The 25,274-nt window shown below is 39.2% G+C and overlaps 1 protein-coding gene across 4 annotated transcripts in view; it reads left to right on the top strand.

The window, feature by feature from the left end:
* The first annotated feature begins 1,476 nt into the window (after nt 1–1,476).
* The window catches only part of PLCG2 (phospholipase C gamma 2), a 53,521-nt gene continuing 29,723 nt past the window's right edge, over nt 1,477–25,274 (top strand). The window contains exons 1-10 of one of the 4 annotated variants that reach the window (XM_017741055.1): nt 1,635–1,709; nt 2,760–2,954; nt 14,168–14,308; nt 16,897–16,990; nt 18,148–18,195; nt 20,782–20,866; nt 21,627–21,710; nt 23,067–23,110; nt 24,248–24,320; nt 25,194–25,268. In XM_017741055.1, coding sequence (XP_017596544.1) covers nt 14,176–14,308; nt 16,897–16,990; nt 18,148–18,195; nt 20,782–20,866; nt 21,627–21,710; nt 23,067–23,110; nt 24,248–24,320; nt 25,194–25,268 — 636 coding nt within the window. In that variant the 5' untranslated portion in view covers nt 1,635–1,709; nt 2,760–2,954; nt 14,168–14,175. Of the gene's footprint in view, nt 1,710–2,759; nt 2,955–14,167; nt 14,309–16,896; nt 16,991–18,147; nt 18,196–20,781; nt 20,867–21,626; nt 21,711–23,066; nt 23,111–24,247; nt 24,321–25,193 lie in introns of those variants that run through there. The other 3 variants (XM_017741052.1, XM_017741054.1, XM_017741056.1) reach the window with 3 other exon arrangements.

Raw genomic sequence — 25,274 nt, 5'->3', positions numbered from 1 at the left:
CAAGATGACCATGGCTGTCTTTTTAGGTGCAAGCCTGTCATAATTTAAATGATTATCTGATTATCTTCAGGCAGTCTAAAAGGATCAGCTACATTACGGCTAAAAAAATATAAATCTGCCATTGCTTACGATACTCCAAAGTTGTTCACTTCCTCCTAGTTGTGGGATTGGGGTACATGTATTTTTTCAGTAATATAAGGAAAGAATACTCCATTTTCTTATTACTGTAACACGCCAATATAAACCACCAAATAACGTGTATAATGGAGTGAGATCGTTCTTGCTGTAGAGCACTTCAGGCTCATGGTGGGCAGTGCAGAAGAGGCCACCCTGGAGGTAAGAAGGGACTGTTGCAGCTTCTCTGTTAACTTCCCAAAAAAAAGTGTTTATTGAAGTGGTAGAATTCAAAAAGGGATTGGAAAGACTGCACCGGACAGCTTCAAAGTCAGAGAGATTTCCCCAGCTGTCCAACTCGTGACACAATGTTACAAGGCAATTTAGTGACATTAATGAGAGGGAGCGGCAAAGAGCAATCAGGAGACAGTGACACGGGGTGAGGAGGCGATGGCTGGCAGAACTTATGAAGGGGAAGCGAGAAGTGCCACGGTCAAATTAGCCATGAACACGGAAACTGAAACCGCTTTTGTGATGGAGAGCAGTGGTCTGAGGAGAGAGGAAGAGAAGCAGAGGAGACGCTGTGGCTGGTGGCTGCATGCACAGAGCTTCTTTAAACCTGTCCTGCTCAGGGATGAGGTTAAGGGGGATGGCTGAGAGCTGTGTGGTAGCAACCCCTGCGACTTGTGTGACAATGATACTGATTTGTGGGTGAAAGAGCAGGTTGCAGAGCATTCTGTTTGTAAGTAATCTCACTGAGGAGTAATCAGGCTCATAAATTAGCTGTTTGATGCAGTGATGTGGGAGACCAGAGAGCACAGAAATGTGCTAATATTTGTGAGAGCTCCTCTGTACATATCCCTCTTTTGACTGTTTTGTGCCAAGATGTGTCCCAAGTGTATGCACACAAATATCTGCCACCCAACATGTGGGTAAGAAAAAGTAGGCTGTGTAGGAGAAACAGAGTCATGAAGTTTTAAAAGTGCACAAACTGAGACTTTTTAGATGTAGCCAGCACTTCAGTGTTTGTATTACTCATGGTTTCCCCTCATTACAGTTCTCAAAAGGACAGTTACCTGGTTCACATTCTCATGTAGGTCTCATCCAGGTTTAAATTCTAATACAGTGCAAGATTTTACACAAGCTGGTGTTGCTGGAACTGCCCTCTGTGAAGGCTGTTTGTACCTTCTTTCAGGATAAACCAGCAAGGGTTAATGTTGGCCTTGTACCTGCCTTGCATTCGCATGGGCAGGAGTCTCTGCTAGGTATCTAACTACATAAATGTGATCTTTAAAGAAATGAAAATGCTGTTTTAAATATTTAATTTTCTCCCTTTTCTTTCTAATATTTTTTCTCTTCAGGACACTGAAGACCATAGAAGTTTGATTAAAAAGAAAAAATGCCCAGAAAGAATATAGACTATGGAGTGCTGCCTGAGTATGAGAAAAGCCAGATCAAAAGGACCTTGGAACTGGGAACTGTTATGACAATATTCAGTCTTAAGAAGAGCAGCCCAGAAAGGAGGACTATTCAAGTCATAATGGAAACCAGGCAGGTAGCATGGAGCAAGACAGCTGACAAGATTGAAGGTTTCTGTGAGTATTTGCAACGTGTACCTGAACTTGGAGTTACTAATAAATTGATGTACTTGTCAAATATTAATTTAACAAGCCTTTGTTAACATTATAAAGCTTTTGGCTGAATGAGTTTGGTAATTTGCTGAGAATTTTTTGAATGGTTGCAATGTAGATGAAGAATCTTCTGTAGCTCATTATTTAGGTATCTAACATTACTTAAATATGATTAACATGCTTTTTATCCCTAGCCTTCTTTTCAAAGTTTTTATCTTTGAATATGGTGGTGTTTGTGTTCTCTGAATTGACAGACTGTTTTCCATCATTATGTCTTATAAATTCAAGCGAGTAATTATTCTTTACCACTTGTCTCTCCGAAAAGAAAAAAGAACCAACCAAACACCTTCAAATACAGGGGAACTGAATTCACATTTTGGTATTCTTGGGGCATTTGCTCTCTCATTATAGAAATTATTATTTAAGACCATTATTGGCAAGTACCGATGACTTAGGAGGACGAAGCTGTGAGATGAGATGGTTTCAAGGCCCTGAGCTGGTATTGTGTCTTTAGTTGATACTGGAACTGACTAAACCCACTATTTATAACAAGGTCAGGAAATAGAAGGGGAGTGTAAGGCTAGATAGGGCTGCAAAAACTAGAATAGAAGAATAAAGTGAGACTAATCCTCAGTTCTTATAAACACAGCTGATGCCAAGAAAGCTCAGCCTGGGCTTTCTGTGATTTGTGCAGCTCAGGGTGGTGTAATGTAATTACAGTGCTTGCATATGATTATATGGTAACTTTTTTTTAATTACTGTGAGCATGATTTTGCTCTACAGCTGCTAAGTAGTGTTTGTCCTCAATAAAGGAATTGAATAGTTTTTCTGAAATGCCAGAATCATTTATTGGTATGTTGAAGTGTGGATTTCTAGAAGGTTTTGGTTTTTTTTTGGTAAATACACGGTAAGTTAAACACCCATTGGTCTGTAAGGCTGTGAAAGATAGGCACTGAGAATTTGCATGATTTTGGGATTGTCTGAGCAGTTTCTCTTCATGCTCCTGACTTACAGGTATTCAATGTCTGCTACTGTTTCCATTGATTCCTGTCTCATTCCTTGTGGAGACTGGGTCTGCAGCTGGAAATGTGATATAGTGGAAATAAAGAGTGGTTGTCTGGGAGGATGGTTTTATCCTTGGTGGTGAAAATGCGATCATATTCAGTATTCTGGGAAAAAGCTAACAGGTCTGGACACCCTAATTAACAGGTACTCTAGATCATAATCTTTCATTGTCCCAGTTTCTTATGTGACAAATGAGGGTAATTATCCTTTCCTATAATGATGAATGCAAGTACAAGTGCATTGCTGGTACTGTGCCAAAAAAGAAGTCCTGAGAGGGCATGTAGAATTCAGTTATGAGAGCAGTGCTTGAATATTGTTCAGCAAATAAAGCCTGGGGTTTACAGAGCAGTAAGATTAAAACATATCAGAAAATGACCACTCAGTGGGGGAAGGAGACCTCAGAGCCCTCTGGCCAAACCAATCTCTGACTGTGTAGTTGAAGTCTTGTAGACTTTTGCCCAGAGGGGACAAATTTAAAGCTGAACAGACTGTGCATTCCATGTTGGGGTCAACTTTTTCAGTACTGTCTTGTAATCACCTTGTATCAAAGCTTCCTGGGGGTGATGTGTGTTTGTGGTGATAAATCAACTAGTTTGCTCTATGCATGGATTTTAAAAAAGGTGAATATTGTAATTTGACTCTTAAACCTGGATGATCTAGCAGGGTGATGACTTGGCTTCTAGATCCATAGGCAGTCATTGCTAGAACAGGGAATATTGCTCCAGACCTGTGAGTTACCCAAAAGCCATCTGCCTCTCCACAAAAAATTGTAGTACTGTAGCATCTTTTTAATTGAGCAACACTTCAGTGACATGTTTAACGATGGGAACTTTAGGTCTAAAAATATGCCCTAGTCTAAAACACAAATATGCAAAATATTGTTTCATTGTCTTAAAAAGCAATGAATCTGCCCCAACAAGCTATTTTGCAGGTATTGTTCCAGAATATGATATGAACGGTTGTTCCAATTCACCATGAACCATATCTGGTCTACTCGAAATGACAGTCACTGCAGTTTTAACTTGCTGACAGTGTGTTTGCTGAAGAGGAAGGAAGTATTTTATTTATTTAGTTAGTTATTCGTATGTTGCTGTTGCTTCTTTTGACTGAGACTCAGGCTTTCTTTTTGCTTGAAAAGTGGAAAAATGATGGGTTTGAAGCTTTCCTATTTGATAATTGAATGGACTAGTCTCTTGAATATGGATGTGTATATGAATGACCCCAAATATATGCTGATGGAATGTGTTGACTTTGCGACAAATAAAACCCACTTTTTTTTTTTTTTAAAGTGGTTGAGGACAGAAAATTACCATCTCAAGTATTATAATGTATTATAATATATTTATAATATATAATTACAATACTCTTATGCTGTACAAAACCTAATATTCATGATGTGATCTTAATGGTTGCTATTTGCATGTACGTCAGTCCAAAAAGAATTAATATTCAGTACGAGTGGGAAAGTTAAGATGGTTTCCTGTTCCGTGTGTGCTATTTTAACTCAAGTTTGGCAACTGCTTTTTACAGAAGGCAGAAAACTCGATGTTTGCATCTGCTATGGGTTTGTGGTTCTAAATCAGATAATGAGGAGAGTTCTTTACCTTTTTGGACACAAAAATAGGCTGCTAATAGATAATGGAGTGCAACTTTTATACTTTAATACTCTCTCTTTGGAGATCAAGAAAAAAATGGTTTTTTTTCCCCTCCCTAACTGCCCTCATAATATTGGGAATTATGGATGTCATAGTGCTGATTTTATTGCTGATGGACTGTAAATGTTTGAAGAACACTCAAATTCCTCTAAGCCAGACTTGATTATACTTATTACAACGACCTTTTTCAAGTTTGGTTAATACTATTTTGGAAGTGATTTAAGTTAAGCCTCACAATAACAAAAAGGCAGCTACTCTTATTCTGGAATAAATTGACCTGGGCAAGGGAGAGATGTAGGATTAACAATGCTTATATAAATATTTACACAACCCCATGGGCCCAAAAGTGGCACTATTGTGTATTTTAAATTGCATTGCTCATAAAAAGGTCCCTTTTGTTAAAAACCTGCCAGCATTTCTGTTTAGAATAGAGTGAAAGAGTTGCTAAAATTAAGGCTATTTCCTGCTCAGTGCAGATGTGTTTCTCTGGATGAGAAACTTCAGAAAACTCTTTCTAGATCCAGGTCTTTGGTGTGGTAAGAAGTGAGGATTTACAAAGGGTAGGAAATCTGGTTTAAACAATCTCTGTCTTCATTGCGTGGTTCAGATCACACAGTGTCCAAGTACTGGAGACTTTACATTGACCTTTTGAAAGACTTGAGTTGCCATATACAAGAGGAATTTCTAACGAAAAGGAACTGGAGAGAAGCCTCTGTATTTTCCCCTAAATGAAAGAACACAGGTTGGTTGTGTCCTTTAGAGAAGGATATGCTAACAGTAGATCAAGAGGCACTGTAATTCTGACTGTGTGTGAAATAAGTTTGAGGAGATGTTTTCACAGCCTAGCATTAAGCAGTTAAATTCCAAAGTTAGTCTCACCTGTCTACCCAGACAGGCATTTGAGAGAATGAACTTATTTTTGCTTGAGAGAAGGAAAGTTTGGTTTCCTTGTACAGAGAGATTTGATTTGCTTGTTTAATTTGCAATGGGCCCTTTTCTTGCAGAAACTAATCCATGCATACTGGGTAGATGATTGTGAAGCTGTGACTTGCCAGCATGATCGGTTGCAGTGTGTTCCCTCCTTATGATTCTGCTGTGTATTTTTATTGTGCGTTTAAACTTTAGAGCTGTGCGTGGGTCTGGGTGAGGGCATTGGGTCACACACCCCCAGGGTTGGCTCTCCCCACTTCAGACTGTCCCAGGCTGGCCACACCGTGGGGGTGTGTTGTACCCACTGGGACAGCAGTGACAGGCAGAGGGGAAGGAAGAGGTGGCCAAGGGTGGGCAGGATTTTCCAGGACTCTGCTAAGACACAAGTCTGTGTGGCTGATACCCGGGGTTTGCTGTCTGAGAGGACATTCCAGAACTCCCAAATAAGGCCTCACAAACTCTCGTATAGCATTTATATGCACATGAATAAATTAGGGCCCAAAATTATGACATTTCAGCTTGTAGAGCAAGCAGGTGGCAAGGTGTAAATCTTCAGGAAGCTGATCCGTTGTGGATATTTCATTCTTTCTCAGATGCAAAGTGCTTTCAGGACAATTATTAAGGGAAAGTTCACGGTGACTAGAGTTGGATTAGTCACTGGAAAATGTGTGAGTTTCTGCAGAATCTTCCAAGAATCCCTTGAGTGAAGCAATGATTCACAGCCAGGAGAATTTATACTCTCAGAAATCTGTGGTGCCGTCCTTGAATGTGCAAGGATGTAATGCAAGCATGCTCATTTCAGGGAAGATTCTGTTTGAGGACAGAAGATGATTTCTCTGTTTTTGAATACCTAGGAATGTTTTTTTTTTTTTTTTTCCACACGAAGAGGTGACCTGGTTTTGCAAAATGAAATAAACCATATTTTAATCCCTGAATTTTTGGAAAAGAGAGGTCACCTGTTTTTTTCCTTTTTTATTTATTGCAAAAGACTCCAGACTAAAAATAACTAGTGACAATTTAGTTGTGCAAGCTCATAACAAAAAATAGGTTTAAAGCATCAGAGGGCCATGTTTAGAAAAAGTTAAATACCAGCTGTGCAACTGCTGTTTCTGTATGCAGACTGAGAGGTCAGGGTGTAGGTAAGGTTGAAAGAGAAAAGGAAGAGATACGTTAGTATTAATTTATTCTGAAAACTTTCTCAGAGGATGAAGTACCTGGGTTGGGGAGTGGCAGAGGTGCAGACCTTGTGTTGATGCAATTGCAAAATTATGAAGCAGAGGAATAAAGGCTATACTTAAATTGAAGATTTGATGCTTGTGACACACCACAGTACAACAATAGTAACCATTTCTGTTTTCTGCAGCCCAGACCTTCATTAATGCAATAGGACTATCTTGTATCTTTTTTTCATTTATAACAGAAACCCATGTTTGACAATGCATAACATGTTATTTTAGAATTAATGTGAACTGCTTATTTCACATTGTCTCACTTCTCTAGTTTTATATGTAATACTTTCCCAGAGTCTGTAGAACAAAATGACCATTTTCTAAATACATTTGCCATCTCAAAGTCATTTAGCAGTACTGATTTTTCATTTAACCTACAGAAAAGGTTTATCAAGTGTTAAGTTCACTTGAGATTTTCTTCTCTGCTGAAAAGAGAAGATTTTACAGAATTTGTCCTCTAGAACATGATTAGAAAACCCAAACATAAAACGAAGTTGAATTTTTATGTTTCGCAGGTATGTTAAGAAAGGGAGTGTGGAAACTAAAACCAGACTTAGTAAATTAATGTTAAAAGTAAAATTAGAACCTGTGAGATCTGCACTGTTTTTTCTCAGTCTCTGATTGCCCTGTGCTTTCAGACTGTGTTACACTGCCAAGCAGGAATCACTAGCTTCTGCCAAATGTTGCACCTGGATATTTAGTGATCAAAGCTTGTTATAGAAGCAGTGCATCTGAAATAGGGTCATGTAGATATCAGCACCAGATCAGGCCACATTCAATTGACAGGGTGAAGGGAAATGCAGGGATCTGTAATTTAATGTAATGGCAGTTTTCTGTGTGTTGCCACAGGCAGTGCTGGTCTACCTAACAAGGGTTTTTTATCTTTGTTGCTTTATTTTGTGAACTTTATCCAGCAGCATCTTTGCCTTGAAATTAAATTTTGATAATTTTGCTTTTAAAATCTTTGCTAAAATGACCTGCCAAAGAGAGCAAATTTTGATGCTATACATCCTTTTGGCTGTCAGATACATTGGGGAACTTCAAAAACTAATACCTAAGAGAGTGTTCATGCATGTGGCTCACATTCTTAAACATTGATTTTTTTTTTTTTTTCCTATGTGTTAAACAGCTGAGTCATTTATTTAGTAGAATTTTAATGTCAATGTAAATGTCTTCTGTGGTGGAAAACTTTTTTTTTTTTCCCATTGGAGAAGATGGTATAAACATTTACAGATCTGTACCTCTCTGGGAGAAGTGATGAGCATCTACATATCCTGCTGAGGAGTGTGAAATGAGTGCTTTGTTTGTCTTGAATATTAGACTTAATCTTGCTGATTTCTAGTAGTGACCTTTGTTTTCCTTACTGCTAGCAGAATTTCTTTGTCTGAATTTCCTTACTGTTCCAGACTTAAAGTAATAAATAAACTCATATTGAAAACCCTGAGTCTCCATTCTGTCATTTCCTTTCTGTATTCTGAATCTGTTAAAGAACAGTTATGTCATTGCAAATGTCAATCTACTTCTTGCTCTTTGTGGAGTAGCTTCACAAAGGAACATTAAAATTCACCTTTTTTTTGTGTTTTGAAATGGCTGTATTTCAGTTGTTAGCCAGGGGATCTTTGTGTAAGTCTTCAGCTGAGTACATGGAGCTTGGTTTCTGTGGTCAAATGAAAAAATGAACATGTGTAGCCTCTAGCTCTTTTCAAACAATGTCTTCCCTCTAGCAGCTCAGTTCCGCAATGTCTGATGCTAACTTAAATGAGCAGACTTCCTGCCACGGCCAGCCAGTGAAACGGGGATGGAATGAGCTGCACAGACCTGAGCACCCCTTAATTGGTTGATCAAAGTGAGTGTGAGATGTAGGTACTCCATCTTTTCCCCGAAGTCAGGTTTATATGCCAACATTTTTGTTTTATTTTGTTGCATGGAGCAGAATGGTAACTTTTATGGGCACATATGTAAATTTTGCCCTATTATGTCATTTTGTGGAGGTGCCCTTTAATTTTTAATATGAAAACAGTAGCCAGGTGTACAGCCCTGTGAATTCAGAGCTCAAACTGGGAAGCACTGTAACATGGTGCTCTACTGAGCAATCCAGTGAGAAGTTATGAATTTAGTAGTAATTTGTTGTTACTGTACATGACAGCTCTGTGTGACCTGATTATGTAAAACCCTGTGGGTTTAAAAGGTGCACTTCTCTAAACCTGATGTCAGTCACTGAGCTAAATCCCCAGAGGACCCCTTGGAAAGGTGGTCACGGGTGCTTTCTCAAGGTGTACCACACTGTTTCTCATGTTTCATCCTTGTAACTATGCTTTCAGAAGTTTTCTGGCTTCTCTGTAATGACTTCCTTGGGCCGCTGACTGTCTCAGTAAACATGTGTTTATATGAGCTGAATTACCTTCCCTACCACATCTGGACGGCCATGCTGCAGGACATTTCTGCTTTCTTGTGACTTTGTCCTCCGAGAGAAGCCTCACCTTGTTCCCTCTAGAGTCACGTGTTATTTCTGTTTCATTGCTGCTCTGAATAAAAGAGGCTGTTAATACACACCTTGTGTAGTTAATATTTAATTCTGCAGAAGTGAGAGCAGAGCCATTGTCCTCACTAGCTACTATGAAGTGCATTTGCAAAAAGATACTAAAAGCTTTCTTCATTCACTGGGCACTCACTTGAACACAGCCTCTGTTGCAGTGGGCAGTTTCTGCCTTTCTAAAATGAACCTACTTTGGAATATTTTGTAATGCAAATTGTTGGAAAAAAAAGCTGGTTCTGAGTGTGGATGTTGCTATACATATATACACATGAAATGCAATTACATTCATAGACAGAATAGCCATCCCATGTCTTGGCCCACACAGCCTGGGTGATCAGAAATATATACACATGAAATGCAATTACATTCATAGAATAGCCATCCCATGTCTTGGCACACACAGCCTGGGTGATCAGAGTCCCTTATTTTCTTCTTCAAAACATTGCCAGTGGTTTCACTTAAGCCTTCTTGAGACTTACTGAAATAATGCTCACAGCATGATTTCTGACTCTAAGCCTCCTCTGAATCTCTCTGAAGGCTTTTTCTTTTCCTTCATTAAGTACATGACTGAGCTCTGATCCAAGCACCATTTATAGCCACAGACACTGAAAAACTCCCGGGGAATTAGAGCTTTGAATGTTATCTTACAGAACTCTGTAGTCCATTGTGACAGATTCAGGTAAACTTCTACGCTATTAATCTAGACTTTTCTCTCAAGGGTACCTTGATAGGTTGACAGCCTCTAAGGTTTTTATGACCCATGCATTTATATACAATCAGCCTGATGTTCCAGTGTAACATTACCTGCCTTGACCAAAGGTGTTCTTGCAAACACTCCAGTGAACTTAGATGGGCACTTCCAGCTCACAGAAGGTTCTCTGCTGCTGGCACTGGCTGGTTTTCAACAGGATCTGTTCCCTAACCCACCTGTCTGTTCAGGTGGTGGTTGGTTGTGTTCCCACCCAGAGGTGGGTGGTGGGTGACCATGTGGCAGACAGAGATAGAACTTTGCCCTTTAAATAGCTGGTTGTTCTCTCCTGGAATGAGGAGCACAGTGTTGTGTATAACAGTGTAATGTTTTTTTTTTGCTGTTTTTCTCTTGACATAGTTTTCTACCTTTGGTTATCTTGTATGATGTCTTCCACTCAACTTGCAGGGCACCTGCTGTAGTGAAACACAGGTTCTGTTTTACCCTCTACCTCCAAGTGTGACTGAAGGAAATGTAACAGGAATTTGTACCTGCAAGTGTGTGACTGAACATGACCAGTGCTGCCAGGTTATTTGAATGGAGATCAGTGGAGATGTTGAGGATCAAAAGTTTATTGTTAAGTTCATGGCAATAAAGAGCTCTGGCAGGTGTCCTGGAAGGCACTGAGCAATTAATCTGTGCAGTCTCAGGAACATATCTGTGTAGTAGTGTAATGATCCATTGAATTCACTGATTTGCCAAACAACACACAGCAGCAGGAGCTGAAGTTCGGCAGCTTCAGGCTCTGAACTGCCTCGAATGCACGGCCAGATCAGGGTCTGAGACAGGATGGTAATTGAAAGTGCCTTGGAGTCTGGTCTCCTTAAAGAGCCACTTGAGGGAGGTGTCAGAATCAATCCATGACTGATGAGGCTGCTAAGGAGATCCTTTCGACCTGCGGAAATAATCACATAAAGGAATGGATGAAATGTAAACTAATTGTGGGTTTTAGAGTGGCACTAGACTTCTGCAAACTGTTTGGCTGGGGACTGGCTGTGCTGGGGGATCACTCTCCTTGTCTTGCTGGATGTGAGTCAATTTCTCTACAGGGCATACTTTGATTCATGTTTCCTTGAGAAATGTTTGAATCTTCTTTCACCTTTCTTGTGGAAGTTGCACCTGCAATGTATTGGATTTGATTTGACTCTGCGAGGTGCAGGTGTCCAGGTCTGTGGTTTTTTTGGGTGTATCAGGCCCCAGGAATATGTGTCTGTGAAGCCAGGGCAGGATATGGCTCTGCAATTTGCATGTGGGATTGAGAAGGAGGAAAGCTCCAGTACTTCAAAGCAGTACAAAGATAGAGTGTCTGAGGTGCTGTGCCTGCATTCTGGAATAGGTATGAAATTACATTTTAATTGTTCAGTGACAGATTGTGCTATAAAAAGTTCACAGTAACTGCGTAACAGCTAAATTGGTACAGCTGATTTACTAATCTGAGTCTGAAACATGTTGCAGCTTTTCCTGGTCTGCTACTTTCTTGGTATGGTTGGAATCAGCCATTCTGGAGTTAGTGGGCATCACATGGAGGGTGCCAGCTGACTCCAGACTACCTGTGGAGGACACAGAGCTTAGAGCAAGACCAGAATTAATGCTTGGTGTTTATATTTCTCTTTTCTCCCTTTGATTCTCTACATTGTTTTTTCTTTCAACAATGTAGAGTAATACATCCTAACCAACATTACGAAATGTCATTAAAATACATACAGGTAGTTTCCATTCATTTTCTGAAACTATAATATGTATTATATCTTTATTTCTATAAAAATCTAAAGAATGTTTAATAAAACCTGTGTTTTGTACCTGTTTCTTTTATTTTCTAAGCAAACATAATGATTTCTTGCCTGAATTTTGTAGGTTGTATAGAATATGTTGCCTGAAAAGAACAGGGATGTTAAATTTTGAATTTGAGGTGTTCTTCCTTCTCTCACCCAATTTTGTTCTCTTGCTGAACCATTCCTTTGTTTACTGAATGTTTAGCAATTAGGGTATAGTGAAACTCTTTCTGAAAAAACAGTTGGAGAAGCCATAATATGTCTGTGCATACAAAAATCCTTGTGCTTCTATGTATATACACATAGGTTCATGCAGGAGAAGGGGATGGTGGAGTTGAAAGGCTGTAATGCAAGGAGAAGGACTGTAGTGAGTGCATGTAACTGAGGGGAGACATTGGGTAAGTTTGTGTGCTTATTTCACAGGTCAGTGTGAGGTAAGAGCCCCTGGAAATGACAACAGCAGTGCAGGTTGTGAAATCTCTTTTATCGCTGCTGATAGTTTGTACTTTGAGAGGGCCTTTTGTTCTGTTGTTCATGTGTGTGGATTTATAGGAGTCTGAAAGGAAAGGTGTGATTCACTTTGAAGTTAAAACTGTGTTTTTAGCAGGGATTTGTTGGGTGAAGGGAAAGCAGAAGAGGTGGCTGGGGTGGCACTTGCCAATGGCTAGAATGAGCCAGCCTGGTGTGCAGTCCCATGCCATTTACTGCAGCATTGCAATCTCCTCCCCTCTCTATTTGGGTAGTTTCTATCTCTGCATTCTGATTCTTCTCTGCTGATATTAATGTAAATCGGTGGGTTAAGATCAACTTTTTCAGATGGTGACGTTTAGGATGTTAATTTGAATACATCTTTAGGGATCTAAGTGACACTATGAATGGTAAGGGGATCAGAGTCACTATTAAGGGCTTTTGGTTCCTGGTCATTTATAGGCACAACATGAATTTATTTTAGAAGTTTGCATCTAAATTTAGGGGTCTTGACCAATCAGATATGCAGATCTTAGGAGATGTTTTCATGGTTTGAGAGGGAGGCTGAGACATTAAAATCTCTACCCTGAGAATAATGATGCTTGGAAAAATTAATTTAAGAAAAAATTTTGATTAGTATCCTATGATTAGTTCAGGTTAACCTTTGAGGTCTCATTTTCGCAGTGTTAAGTTGTTTAATCACTATGAGAAAGGAGTTTCTGGTAGAAGTTTGGCCTGGGATACTTTGCAGAGAATAAGAAGTTCCAAGATGAATTAATTATCAGGATTTTCTTGCTGAACTTCCCTGTTTGTCTATCCATGTTGGCATCTTAGAAATGCAACATTACACAGGTGGAAGCTTTGCCATTGTTCAGCTCACCCTCCGCTGCAGCAGAGCTGCTGTTTCATTATGTTACTAATGGTCTTCTGTTACTGATGAGGTGCTCATTTAAAACAGGGGGTTTATATTGTGGCATTCTTAAGTGCATGGACAGAAATCCTCAGCTGTTTTCCTTGAATCTTGCTAGGTCTGATAAACACATTTCAAGAGCAGCCATGAAATATTTTTCTTCACTCTTCATTCTGTAGCTCGTAAGTCAAGACTGTCCAGAAGTGGAAAGAGCTGTTTATGTCTCTGGTCCACAGGCAGAGCAAAACCACTTCCTCAGTTTTCTAATAAGTATCTTATCTTGAGAGCACACATATTTCTATTTCAGTGCTGTCTCACTCCTGTTCTGCAGGCCCTGTAGCAAGGGTTTGAAAAAAGGCAGCTGACTTGGGAAAGTGTGTGCTTGTCCAGCATTCCCATTCTGCTGTGCTCCAGTGCATACCTGTGTTCTCTGGAGAGCAGCGAGGTGAAAGTGATACAACAGGTTATGTTAAATAACACAGATCTCTGCAGAGCTGACCATGAGAAAACTCACATTTTAATTGATACAACAGGTTATGTTAAATAACACAGATCTCTCCGGAGCTGACCATGAGAAAACTCACATTTTAATTATTAAGTTTGATTTTCTCTTTATATTCTTACTGCAAATATTTTTCTTGAAAGTACCAGTGATTGCACTAGCTGACAGGGTTGGCTGGCTATCTAAGATATATGTAACTTTTAGGTAGGTAAGGTAGAATCATAGGTTCTATTGTCATGGCAATTGGAAATTACTTTCTTAGAGTCAATGCTATTTTTGAAATCACATTTTCTGTGACCCAAAGGGCCATGTGTATGCATGCTGTCCATGGATAATCAGTGACAGTGAAATAATAAAAATATGACAGGTTATTTTTCTTCTTCTGGACCTTTTCTACTATTGTCTGTTACTATTTACTTGTGGATTTATGGATTGCAAGCTGGTGCAATTTGCATTTCCTTTGCAATACAGATCTGCAAATATTTATATTTATATATATATATAAAAAAATATATATTTTTTTTAATATGTATTTGCATACTTTGAGTTATCCATCTTACCATTTCAGGCTCTGTGCTTGTACTGACTGAATGTTGTTTCCTTTCAGTGGATCTAATGGAAATAAAAGAAATTCGCCCGGGAAAGAATTCAAAGGACTTTGAACGTTGCAAAGCAAGGCAGAGAGAAGAACACTGCTTTACTATTTTTTATGGTACCCAGTTTGTCCTCAACACCTTAAGTTTAGCAGGTACTTTTATCTTCTTCCTTTCTTCTTTAAAGCTACTGATTGAACAAGTCAAACACATTGATGGAACAGGAATGCACAGAATACTGTGGTTTTAACTTCTACGGTTCAGGAGTGCACCAGATGCTTAAAATCTGGAGACAGACCTTTTATTCAGTTTTCTTGTCTGTGACCTGCTGCATTTGGAATGTTTCACTTTCAAATGGTGTGTCGTGTGAGTGTCGTTTCTGATCTTTTCTAGCAGGGTAGACTTGCTGGTTAACTATCTCCAGTAAGATTTTCAGCACTGAAGAGCAGAGGTGACATTGCCCTCTTTAAAGACAGCTATTCACTGTGGCCAGAATATTGTCCTGACACTTTCAGTCTGGCCAAAATGGTTTTGGAAACAATAGTCATAAAAAGTTAGAGACTGCAGCTGTATCAGAGAAATTTTTCTATCACCTATGAGCAATTGCAGACTAATTTGGAAAAATGAAGTTCTAGTTTGAGTTATTTGTGTGCATGTCACCTGATAATACTAAACCTCTTCTAAATAAGTACTATGGGACCATAAATAGAATTGGAAGGTGATAAATTGAAAATGAAGAGATCTGTGTGAAACAAAAGGAATTTGTATTCTGTATCTATAGAAAGGGTTGGGGCACTTTTTACTTCAGGCAAGATTATCCAGGGTCACAAGCCCAAAGATTTTGAAATAAAAAGGGATATAAATTCTTACAGTACAGGCTGAATACAGTTTCAAACTAGTGGAATTTACAAAGAGATTTCTTTTATAAAATGTTTGTAATGGTGTTGGTTTAGAACCATACAGACAATTTACTTGGAGACGTAGTTCTTTCTGTCCTGAGCGGGAACGTGCTTATCCATTTAAACTATTAATTGGAAAATCTTAATGTGAGAAAAGGGGAGTGCTTTTTAAGTGTTTTAATGCTGAGAGCTTTTATTTTTTTTATTATTTATGGAATGAATTTCCTACAGATTGCAGTATTAGAAGACAAATTTTTTGCAGTTGAATGCTTTCAAAATGAAAGACTGCTTGTGATTAATCCGTCCTTAGAGGTTTTAAACTTTAAATAAGTTTTACCATTGTTGACTGAAGTCTGTGAAAATTTTGAGTAAGTGGCTGTGTTTACGTGCAGTCGTACCAGAGACTTCAGCTGGATTTCCTCTGACAGCCCCCCCCAGTCCCTCCCCCATGGCAGTTCTCAAAGCACACCTTTGCCAGTACTTTGGAAACACTTGGTACCATGAGATGTTGCTGTAATGCTGAACTGCAGAACAACATGATATAACTTTCAATTAAGGGGGAAATCCTTTTCCTTGTGGAAGGGCTTTGTCATGGGTTCTTAAAACAATATAAAAGAATTGTTAGTTGAAGGGAATGGTAACTATTATAAAGGGCACAATTGTCTTGGGAGAAGAATTGGTTTGGCAGTGGTAGTGGGTGTTCTTTCCGAAATTGTAACTAATTGAAAAACATTTCCATGGGGAGCTGAGACTGGGCTCCAGCTTCATCCTTGGGGGATAAAGCATTGTTTGAAAGTTTAAATGAAATGTAATCTTCACCTTTTGAGAAACTGGTTTGCTTTGAAGGCTGTTAAAAGATCTCAGCTCTTGTGTGAAAATAATTTTTTAGAGCTGGTTTAATTGAAGAATGCCTTCATGCAATTTTGGAGCCAGCCTGCTAAATCAAATGGACTTTGCCCAGCTGAGGGCTTTAATGATCACATCTCATGCAAGGTTCTTTCAGCTTAGCTGGTATTTCCTAGGGAAAGCTGTGCCCAGCAGGCAGTTCCTCATCTTGCTTCTGTTGGGTTGAAGAATCATCAAATGCAATCATGATAAATGATGAGAAGGACTCTTCTGGTTTGGGAAATGGAAAGACAAACTAAATTTTAAACAAAACAGAGCAGTGATCTACTAATTTGCAGGGTTGGGAGGAAGATGTACCTGGCTTCTAGCTAAGGCACGTGAGAAATTTTAGGCCTTTTTTAACTTGTATTAAAATGTTCTATATAAGCCACACCAGTTTTGTACATTGCTCCCTTTCCGTTCCTCTTGCCTCAGATTAGTCTGGAACAATCTGTGTTTAGAGGCATGGTTAAGGTAGACAGGAGGTGGTTATGTCAAAGCCAGTATATTGCAATTTTGTTGTAGGTTGCTGGGAATATAATGAACCAGCTTTATGCTATAGCAGTACTGGGTTCTTTTGCCTGTGTGCTTGAAGTTGCTATGATCTAGGCCCTGGACTTCTGCTGCTTTGGAGACAGATGATAAGAAAACGAATTTTGATTGTGTTACTGCAGGAACTCAGCAGTAGTTTTATAGTGTTTTTGCTGAAATCCTGAAACTTTCCTGCTCTGATAAGAAATCTTGTAAAATGAGGTATTTTTTTGTCAGAGCTTACCTACCCCCAAGTTATGCTGTTTTTTATTAGCTTTATTAGTAGCAACATGAAGTTATGCAATGAAATTTATCAAAGAGGAAGGTTAGTCAGCAGCTTTGTATACTAGGGTTTATATAAGCAAGTTCTGTCTTGATTTTGTGTTGATTTTGTTTTGATGTTTACCATAGTATATTTTTTTTTTCAGCTGACTCTAAAGATGATACTGATAAATGGTTGTGTGGCTTGAATATCTTGTATCAAGAGGTCATGAGTGCTCCCACACCTGCAATCACAGAGAGGTACGTGGATGTGTTTTCACTTAGTGAGACTGGGAATTGAAAGTGGAAAATCTGAATGAAATTTTTAAGGTGCAGCAAGTGGTGCTTGCCAGTTACATTAAGAACACTCTCCAGTTAGTGTATGACACTGAAAGATCACATGGAAATTCTCAACGTCTATTTTGCTACATACGTGCTCTAGAGTCACACTCTGCTTCATACACTAATGTGAACTTGTATTTCACCTTGTACTGTGCACCCAAAACAAAATCTCTTCATGAGATCACAAGAACACCTGGTGTTTGTGTGTTGGCTTCTTGGAAAATTCAAATGTCAGCCATATGAAGGTGAAACTGCACCCTTAATCTTCAGAGGATGTTGCACGTGAAACTGCTCAGGCTCAGATTGCCGGTTCTGTTGACAAGGTTTCAGTGATACCCCATTGCTTTTCATCACTGCTGGCATTTTTGTTTGTGGCCACTGCTGTTACTTGTTGTGAGGATATGCTCTGCCCTTGCTTGCTCCCTGACCAAACTGTGGCTTTGACACTGATGTTGTCAGACAAGAGTAATTCCTATTGAGGCTGAAGATCAGCTTAGCAGTGCATTCATCCTTTAGGTCAAAATTGTGTGTATATATGTACGTAGTTACTATTGATGCAACTAATAGTATTTTACTGTGCATCTAAAACTGACATGCACTGTGATGACGATTTTCCTTAAAATTGTCTAAACCCCTCTCCCTTCCCTCTAGTTTTTAATTTTTATGCATCTAACAGATATCTAAGCCAGCAGCTCAAAGATAAATCTGGCAGAAATCACTGACTTTATGGAGTTACTCCAGTTTAGATTAGCTGAAGTTTTGGCTCACTTTATCCTCTTACATTTTTACAGCTTCTGGTTACTCATTCTTTTCTGTCCTGCCCACCCTTCCCCTTCCTGTGTTGTTTACGTGACTTTAAAATGCAGCAGAAAAGTACATATTTACAAGTGTGGTTAAAAAAACTGGCTGGATCCTTAGATGCTGCACTAGAAATGTTTTTGCTTTACTAAAAGAAATGAATCTTAAGACTTTTAAGTACTTCTATTGAGTTTTGTCTGTGGATTTTGAAATTTCATTGGCTGTATATTCTTTATAATTCTTAGATTTATTTCTTTTTTCTCCCTCCTTTCCACAAGCTGGCTGAGAAAGCAGATCTATTCTGTTGATCAAACTAGAAAAAATAGGTAAGAAGCTCTGTCTTTTTTCAGATGTTTATAGTAAACTTTTGTTTCAGATTCTAACATGGAATGAAAAGAAATAAAGAATTCATTGTCCAAAATGTCGAATATGAGACCCCTGAAAATGGTATTTGCCCTTGCTTTTGCTAAACACCATGTGTCCATAGCACTCACTCAGGTTTATATACGTGGTATAGTGAGGAAACAAATGATGAAAACGAAGTATTTTAAATTTTAGCCTAGAATTACTTCGCCAAAATGAGTGAGCAGTGTGTTACTGTAGAGGTTGAACGCAGCTGTGCAGGTACCTCAGGTTGCTTGCTTTGTAGAGGCCTTTGCCCTTTCACAGCCGAGTAGGAGCTGCTTGGACTGTGCAACCTGCTGTGAGCTCTCCTGTGCAGCTGCGCCACCAGGACTTCCCTCATTGCTGAGCTGTGTTTGCATTGGAGTGACCAGGCTCTAACACAGACAGACCAGAACCAGCAACTGGCCTGGCCATGGGCTTGTCTCTGCCACGTATTTGAACAGACCAAAGTCAAAGAATCACCTCCAACCTGGTGCTTCTCATGTGAAAGAAGTCCTGTGGGTTATAGCTCCCAGTGTGATGTGTGGCTTCATGTGTTTGAATTTCAGTAGTTCCTTTCAGGTCTATGTGTGATGTGGGTTTGTAGCTTTTACACACAAAGGAGACCTTTTTTTAAAATTAATTCAGCTGCACACCTCTCCTTAGAGTTACCAGAAATCATACGACACTGAGAAGAATGTTAACCTTTCCTCCCCTCTGTGTTACTATTTCACCATGATTTTTCTCTTTGTCTGGAATGTGCATTTGTTTCTGAAGTGTAGAAAGGCTCATGCTTTTCCTTTCATGTTCACCTTTTCCCAAAAGCAAACTGCCGTGTGGTGTTTCATTGTGCGACTGAGGCCGTGTTATTGCAGGAAGTTACACCCTTGTGCAGACAGCCTGTGGCACTCTGCAGGGTGAGCTGAGACCCCACTTCAGATCTGTGTTTCCTAAACTGGCCACAGCTGGGAAGGGGACAGTCCCATCCTTTACTGGATATTGACTTGTACCTCCTGATGCATTTCGAGAAGTAACTCTGCAATGGGTGTGTTGTGGGGGTTCACAAAACAAAAGCAAATGTTTGGATGGAGCAGCTGTGGCTGACAGTAGGTGTCTGCTGAAGAGGTTTCATTTGTTGCTTTAGGGTTGTTCTACTGCTACAATGCAGTTTGGTTGGGACCAAGGAGACTTGCACTGCGGAGAGGGTAGTTCTTCCTTCTCTTCCTAAATGATTCATGCTCTTAGAAAAATTCAGGAAAGGAGTTTGGACTGAGCTCTGTTGTGTTTAGAGCTGTGGTTTTTAGGGAGGTTAATTGTAAAGGTTAGGCTTCCAGGCAAGTGCTGTTCCACAGGTTGAGTTTTTTTCTGGTGGTCATGAAGTCCCAGCTGTTTGTTTTCTCTTGCACTTATCTGGCCAGAGGAAATTGTTTGTGCTTGGTGTTTAGGGTACAAGTGGAGTGCTCGTTCTTGCTTCTAATAGTGGTTTTTTCCAGAGGTCTGGCGACAAGGCGGAAAGCCAGGAATTTCCTGAGTTCTAATCTGGCTTGGGCATGGACTTTGGCTTAGTTCCTTCTTGCTTTGCCTCTTTCTCTACACAATGGAGATGAGAATATCTCACGGGGTAGCTGCTTGTATGGACACTGTAGAATGGGAGCGTTACTTTCATCTATGTGCTAATTGGTTCTCTTGCTTTCAAGCAACTTTGTTCTGACCCTGGATTTGCAGAGGTTTAGTGGTTCTGAATTGCTCTGTAGGTCAAGGCAGGGCACCTCAGTCTTGTTTTGTTGCTTGCTTTAATATTTTGTGGGCTTCAGCAATAGGACTCACAGGTCTTGTAGTTGTGCTCTCTTGACTTGCTGCCTTGCTGTTATCTAGAATACTTTGGTTTTTGAAGTGTTGCTGGGATATCACTGGGCATTCTGAAACTCTGCAAAAAGAATCAGCAGGTCTGTGTAAATGGAACTGGAAGGGAAGACTTGGTTGGGAGAGGAGGATGAGATCATGTTCAGATGTTGCTGAAGGGAAGAGCCTTGCTGCTGTAAATCAGTGGTACCAGACTGAATAACATCTGGAGGAAAAGGTTAAAACGGTATTGAAAATTGGAGCTTTTTATTTTCTGTTTGTGCTCATCTGTTTGGTACAGCCTTTGTATGATGTTTTCTGTGTCTGGAATCCAGTTTCAGTGGAAGAAAGGCTGCAGTTCATCGGAGCATGTATAAACATCTACATTTGAGCTGATCATCTCGATCTGATTGATTGTTGAGAGAGAAATAGATATCTCTGCAACACGGTTCTTTTCATCCCAACATGGATGTCCAAATTAATTGAAATGCCTGTTTCTCCATGTCTAGCTTGCTTCCATGTAGGTGTTAAGTTTATAGAAGTTTATGGGTATGTGAGATGATCCCTACCCAAAATGTTTCAATAGTCACATTTTTGTGTTGATAGGAAATATATGAGTAGCTGACTAGAGACAACACAACTATGGTGATTTTGCTATCTTTTTTTTATCCTTTTTTTCCCCCCAGTATCAGTCTTAGAGAGCTGAAAACTGTCCTTCCCCAAGTAAACTTCAAAGTGAGCAGCATGAAGTACTTGAAGGATAAATTTGCGGTAATTACCTGATTACTTAAACGTGTTTGGTATTATCTGATAGGTGTTGATGTTTCTTTTTAGGACACTTTCTATATTTTTGATTCATATCATGTACCGTTAAATAAATTATATTGATTAATTTCTCTGGTTGGCTTTGCCTGTATCTGAGGATATAAGAAAATACAGACATAGATGTTCCTTCTTTCTATTGTGTGGTTGACCAAAGCCAACACTGGGTTTTAAGCTCCAGTACTGGGCAAGTACATAGAAAAGTATTTTGTCTTTCTGTTTTTTCTACATGAATTTTATCTTAATTTTTTTTTTTAAATATGATCAAATAATAACCTCTTCTCTCCAACTAATGCCAATATTAATAACTTTTGAAGGTCATTCCATTCCTACAGGAACCTAGAATATCCCCACCCTTTCCTGCTTTCCAGCTCTCCACCCCTAAAGCAGACATTCTTGTTTCTGCTTCCCCAGCTAACAATGAGTAAATGAGGCTCTACTTCTCTCTCAGTTGTGGAAATGGAGTGAGGGTGCAAAGTGCAAGGCCAAAGATGGGGGCTAGGAGCACTGTCATAAACCATCTGTTTTCTTGTTTTTATTCTTAAAAACATAAATAAATTTAAAAATCCCAAGTGGTTAAAAACAAAGTTTTTAACAAAGTTGGAGTAGAACAGAATGCATGAGAGAATGCCAACTGGAGTAAGAGTAACTTGTTCACTGTGCAAGTTCAGGGAATTCGGAATTCACTGCACGCTTCTTTCTGTTGTAGGAAATAGGTGCTCACAAGGAAGAGCTTACTTTTGAACAATTTCATTTGTTCTACAAGAAAATCATGTTTGAACAACAAAAATTGGTAAGCTTTTCATAAATGGTCTTCATACTGTTCAACTGCTGCATCATAATAGTGAGAGCTGATTATCTTTTTGTTTGTTACTTATTTTCTTTTTTCCTCATTCTTGTAACAGAAAAAGGGTGCAGTGCTGTACCTGATGTGTAGATAACAGTCACTATCAGCAATTGGCCTAAGAAGATGAATAAGTCATTCATGTTGATTCTTGTGTGTTGGTAGTAGAGATAGGTAGAGATATGGGGTTTTTAGGAAGAATTCTTCTTGTGAGTTTGTTCAGGATGCAGAATGTCTTTTCATTAGGTTTGGCTGATCTTTTTTATGATAGAAGCAATTCCATATTCCAGATTACCAGCAGTAAGTCCATTACAGTCCATCAGACAGTCCTTGGGAGGCATAAATGCAGTGGAATTACATTTTAGCTAATTTAAGTGGGCAACTGCCTGACTACTGTTTCCTTGTGTTCACTGTACGGATTCATGAAGCTGGTGGAAACTGCATACATTTAGTGACTCTGAAAGTTAGGAACCCTTTAAAACTGTGTGAAAACACATAATTTGAAATTACTTGCATGAATGTCTGTGTTGACTATGTTCTTATTGTGTATTCAACTTTAATTTTGCAGATGCTAAATTAGAAGCTCCGATAGTCAAAGTCAGTGCTGTTTTTCTGCCAATAGAGCTTGTGCTGTTAAAAAGTGATGCTGAAATCATGGTGGAGTGATAAAAACCCCTAGATTTACTGACGTGGTTTTAGTTTTGGCCATGAAAGTCCTGTTAATTAGCTTGAGCAGAAAGCTGAAGCATTAAACACACAGTAAGGAGCCTCTCTGACTTTGTTAAGCTCTTGTTATTGCCCTGTGTGAATCATTGCAAAGAAACATCTCAATTTGTTTACAAGTGCTTCGGTCAATTGATAAGTTTCCTGCAATCTCTAATGATGCTGTGCCAAGCTAGAAACCATTTAGGTTTTATATTCACTTGAATAAATATGATGGATGATACTTAACTCCAGTTTTTCTGGGATATCAAACAATAAAAGCTCCCCAGAAATTTGGCTATTTGTATAAGGTGCTTTATCTAAGCAAGTATTTTGCCTGAGAATTGTGTTCACATTGAAAGGCCTGAAGTGCAGTTGCCAGCCTTGGCAGTATGTTTTTTTAAATGCATTTAATTACAAATGTGTCTTGCCAATTTGTATGCAGCTTCTCTAGAGCAGACAGGCATTTATTCCCCCTTTCCAAACCAATCGACATTATTAGATGGACTTAGATGGAAAATTGGATATTCTTTTATTATTTATTCTTTTTCCCTTTTTTATGTTTGTTCTTTTTTTGTTTGTTTGTTTTTTGTTTGTTTTAAGATTCTTGATGAATTCAAAAAGGATTCCTCTGTTTTCATTCTTGGGTGAGACTCTTCATTTGTATTATTTTTCCACATTTTCATATGGTCGTAGTGTTGCAGGATTGTTTTTTAATTACCTCACTGTTTTTTTAAAATTTTATTTATTTTTTTTGTTTTGATGTTTTAGTAAGTGAAAAGAAATCATGTATATTTTTGCATTCAGAAAGGTGAACTTACATTGGAAGTAAGTCCTGGTGATTGTTTTTTACTTTCTGACTACAAAAATGGGATGGACTGAAGTTACCTGTCCTCTGAATTTATAAAGAACTGAACAGAGCGATGGAAGGACAATTTGATGCAGATATTTTAGCTTCAGTCTGGAGAGTGGTGTGGTGCACAGGCTTTGCCTAGACCTGAGCTGAATGCTGACAGTGATGGTTTCTGCATCTTCCACTTGACAGACTTGACAGTTTAGGTAAGATGTGTATGGCATGAAGAAGAGGTCACAGGCCGTGCTAACCTGTTGATTGTGGATTAAACCAGTTTATCTCTTGAATATTACACTAACAGAGGAAGGAAGTAGCTTAAAAAGTCTGCTCTGAGTGTACTGAGTATTTCCTTAGCTCTGGGTCTTGTCATTAATTAAACCGTGAGACTGCTTAAAAGCACGGATTTATAAGCACCTTCCTGGTACCAGATGCTGCTGTGTTTGTGACTCACAAAAGGCAAATCAGTGATATCACTTTCCCTTGGTGCAGGTGCACCTTGTCTCCTTTTTCAGAAGATTTTGGTCTATCACAGTAGTTAATCTAAATATTGCATAGAAGGAATTACTTGTGGAAGTGTGGCTCTGTGATAATTTAAAAGAAGTTTTTCCATGTACCTCAACTAAACTTACGAACAGCCCGGTCAAGTTAATGCAGCTCATTTGCTTCAAAGCAACAAGTACAGATTTGGTGCTTTTCCCAATGAATCACTCTCAAAAGTACATCAGGAATCCAGGAGTCTCAAAACACAGTAATTGGATAATACAGTATTACAAGCCTACTCTAAATCCCACTGAAACTGTAAAAAGTCTCTTGCTGGTGGCAGCACCTTTGTACTGTAAATCCAAGATACAAATCCATGTCATCTTCTGCTGTAATATCTGATTACCCTCTGCTATTTCTTTAGCTTCACTTTCCTTTTCTTTTTTTAAAGAAATACTGACCGTCCAGATGCTTCAGCAGTTCACCTCCATGACTTCCAGAGATTCCTGCTACACGAGCAGCAGGTGGGAAGGTTACAGAAATACTGAGCTCTTTTTCTTGGGGTTGTATCACAGAATTCTGTGCTCATTAAAAAGAAATGTGAAGTGTCATAGAATATGATTGATGTCACTGTAATACTGGGCCTTGGAAAGATTTTTCCTTTGTTGCCATTGAAGTCCACAAGAACTCTTACTTTTCATCTGTATAAAGCCTCTGAAGGTGCACCAGAGGACCAGAGGGAGGACAAAGTAAATGAGGTTTTAACAAGCCTCCCCTTAGTCATGTAAATAAACAGACAAGGTTAGAAGTAAATGCTATGTGCAGTCAGAGATGAATGCCTGGCCTGGTGGCTGCTGTCACCAGAGGCACACTGGGGCAATGCCTTGGCCATGGCCCCATTTTTGCAGCTCTCACATTGCTGCCTGCCTGCATTCCAGTCAAAGGTAATTTCCTATTGAATGGTGCCAGTTAGATGTCCCGTGCCAGCAAGCACTTAAGGATGAAGGCAGGGATTGGAACTGTGTCTTCATGGATTTCTGTAATGCTATTTAGCACAGACTCCATGGGAAAAAATGGTGCAATATTTGCTAGGCACTGCTGAGCTCCAGGTTTACAAATGTGATTGAAAAGTGAGACCTACACTTCCTGTATAAGCTTGCTACTTTCTTTTTCTCCCAATTTCACAGTTTTCAAAGGATGTTCAGATTGCACTTAGAAATGAGAGAGATTATAGTTAAGGCATGTCCAAGGAGGCCAGCTTTTTTCTGCCTGTCAATGCATAGATGTACTTAGGTAGTGTGTATGTATTTGTAGATCTCTCTGTTCCTTGTTTGATTTTTGTACTGAATAATACCACTTCTAAAGTTTTTTTCCTACTGTATTGTAACTACCTGAAGGAATCTTGGGCTCAGGATCTCAGTAAAGTCCGAGAACGAATGACAAAGTTTATTGACGACACTATGAGGGAAACTGCTGAA

The sequence above is a fragment of the Corvus brachyrhynchos genome, unplaced genomic scaffold, assembly GCF_000691975.1.
Source record: "Corvus brachyrhynchos isolate BGI_N302 unplaced genomic scaffold, ASM69197v1 scaffold26, whole genome shotgun sequence".
NCBI lineage: Eukaryota > Metazoa > Chordata > Aves > Passeriformes > Corvidae > Corvus > Corvus brachyrhynchos.
Note: the sequence above shows the minus strand (reverse complement) of the source record. Positions and strands in the feature narration are given on the sequence as shown.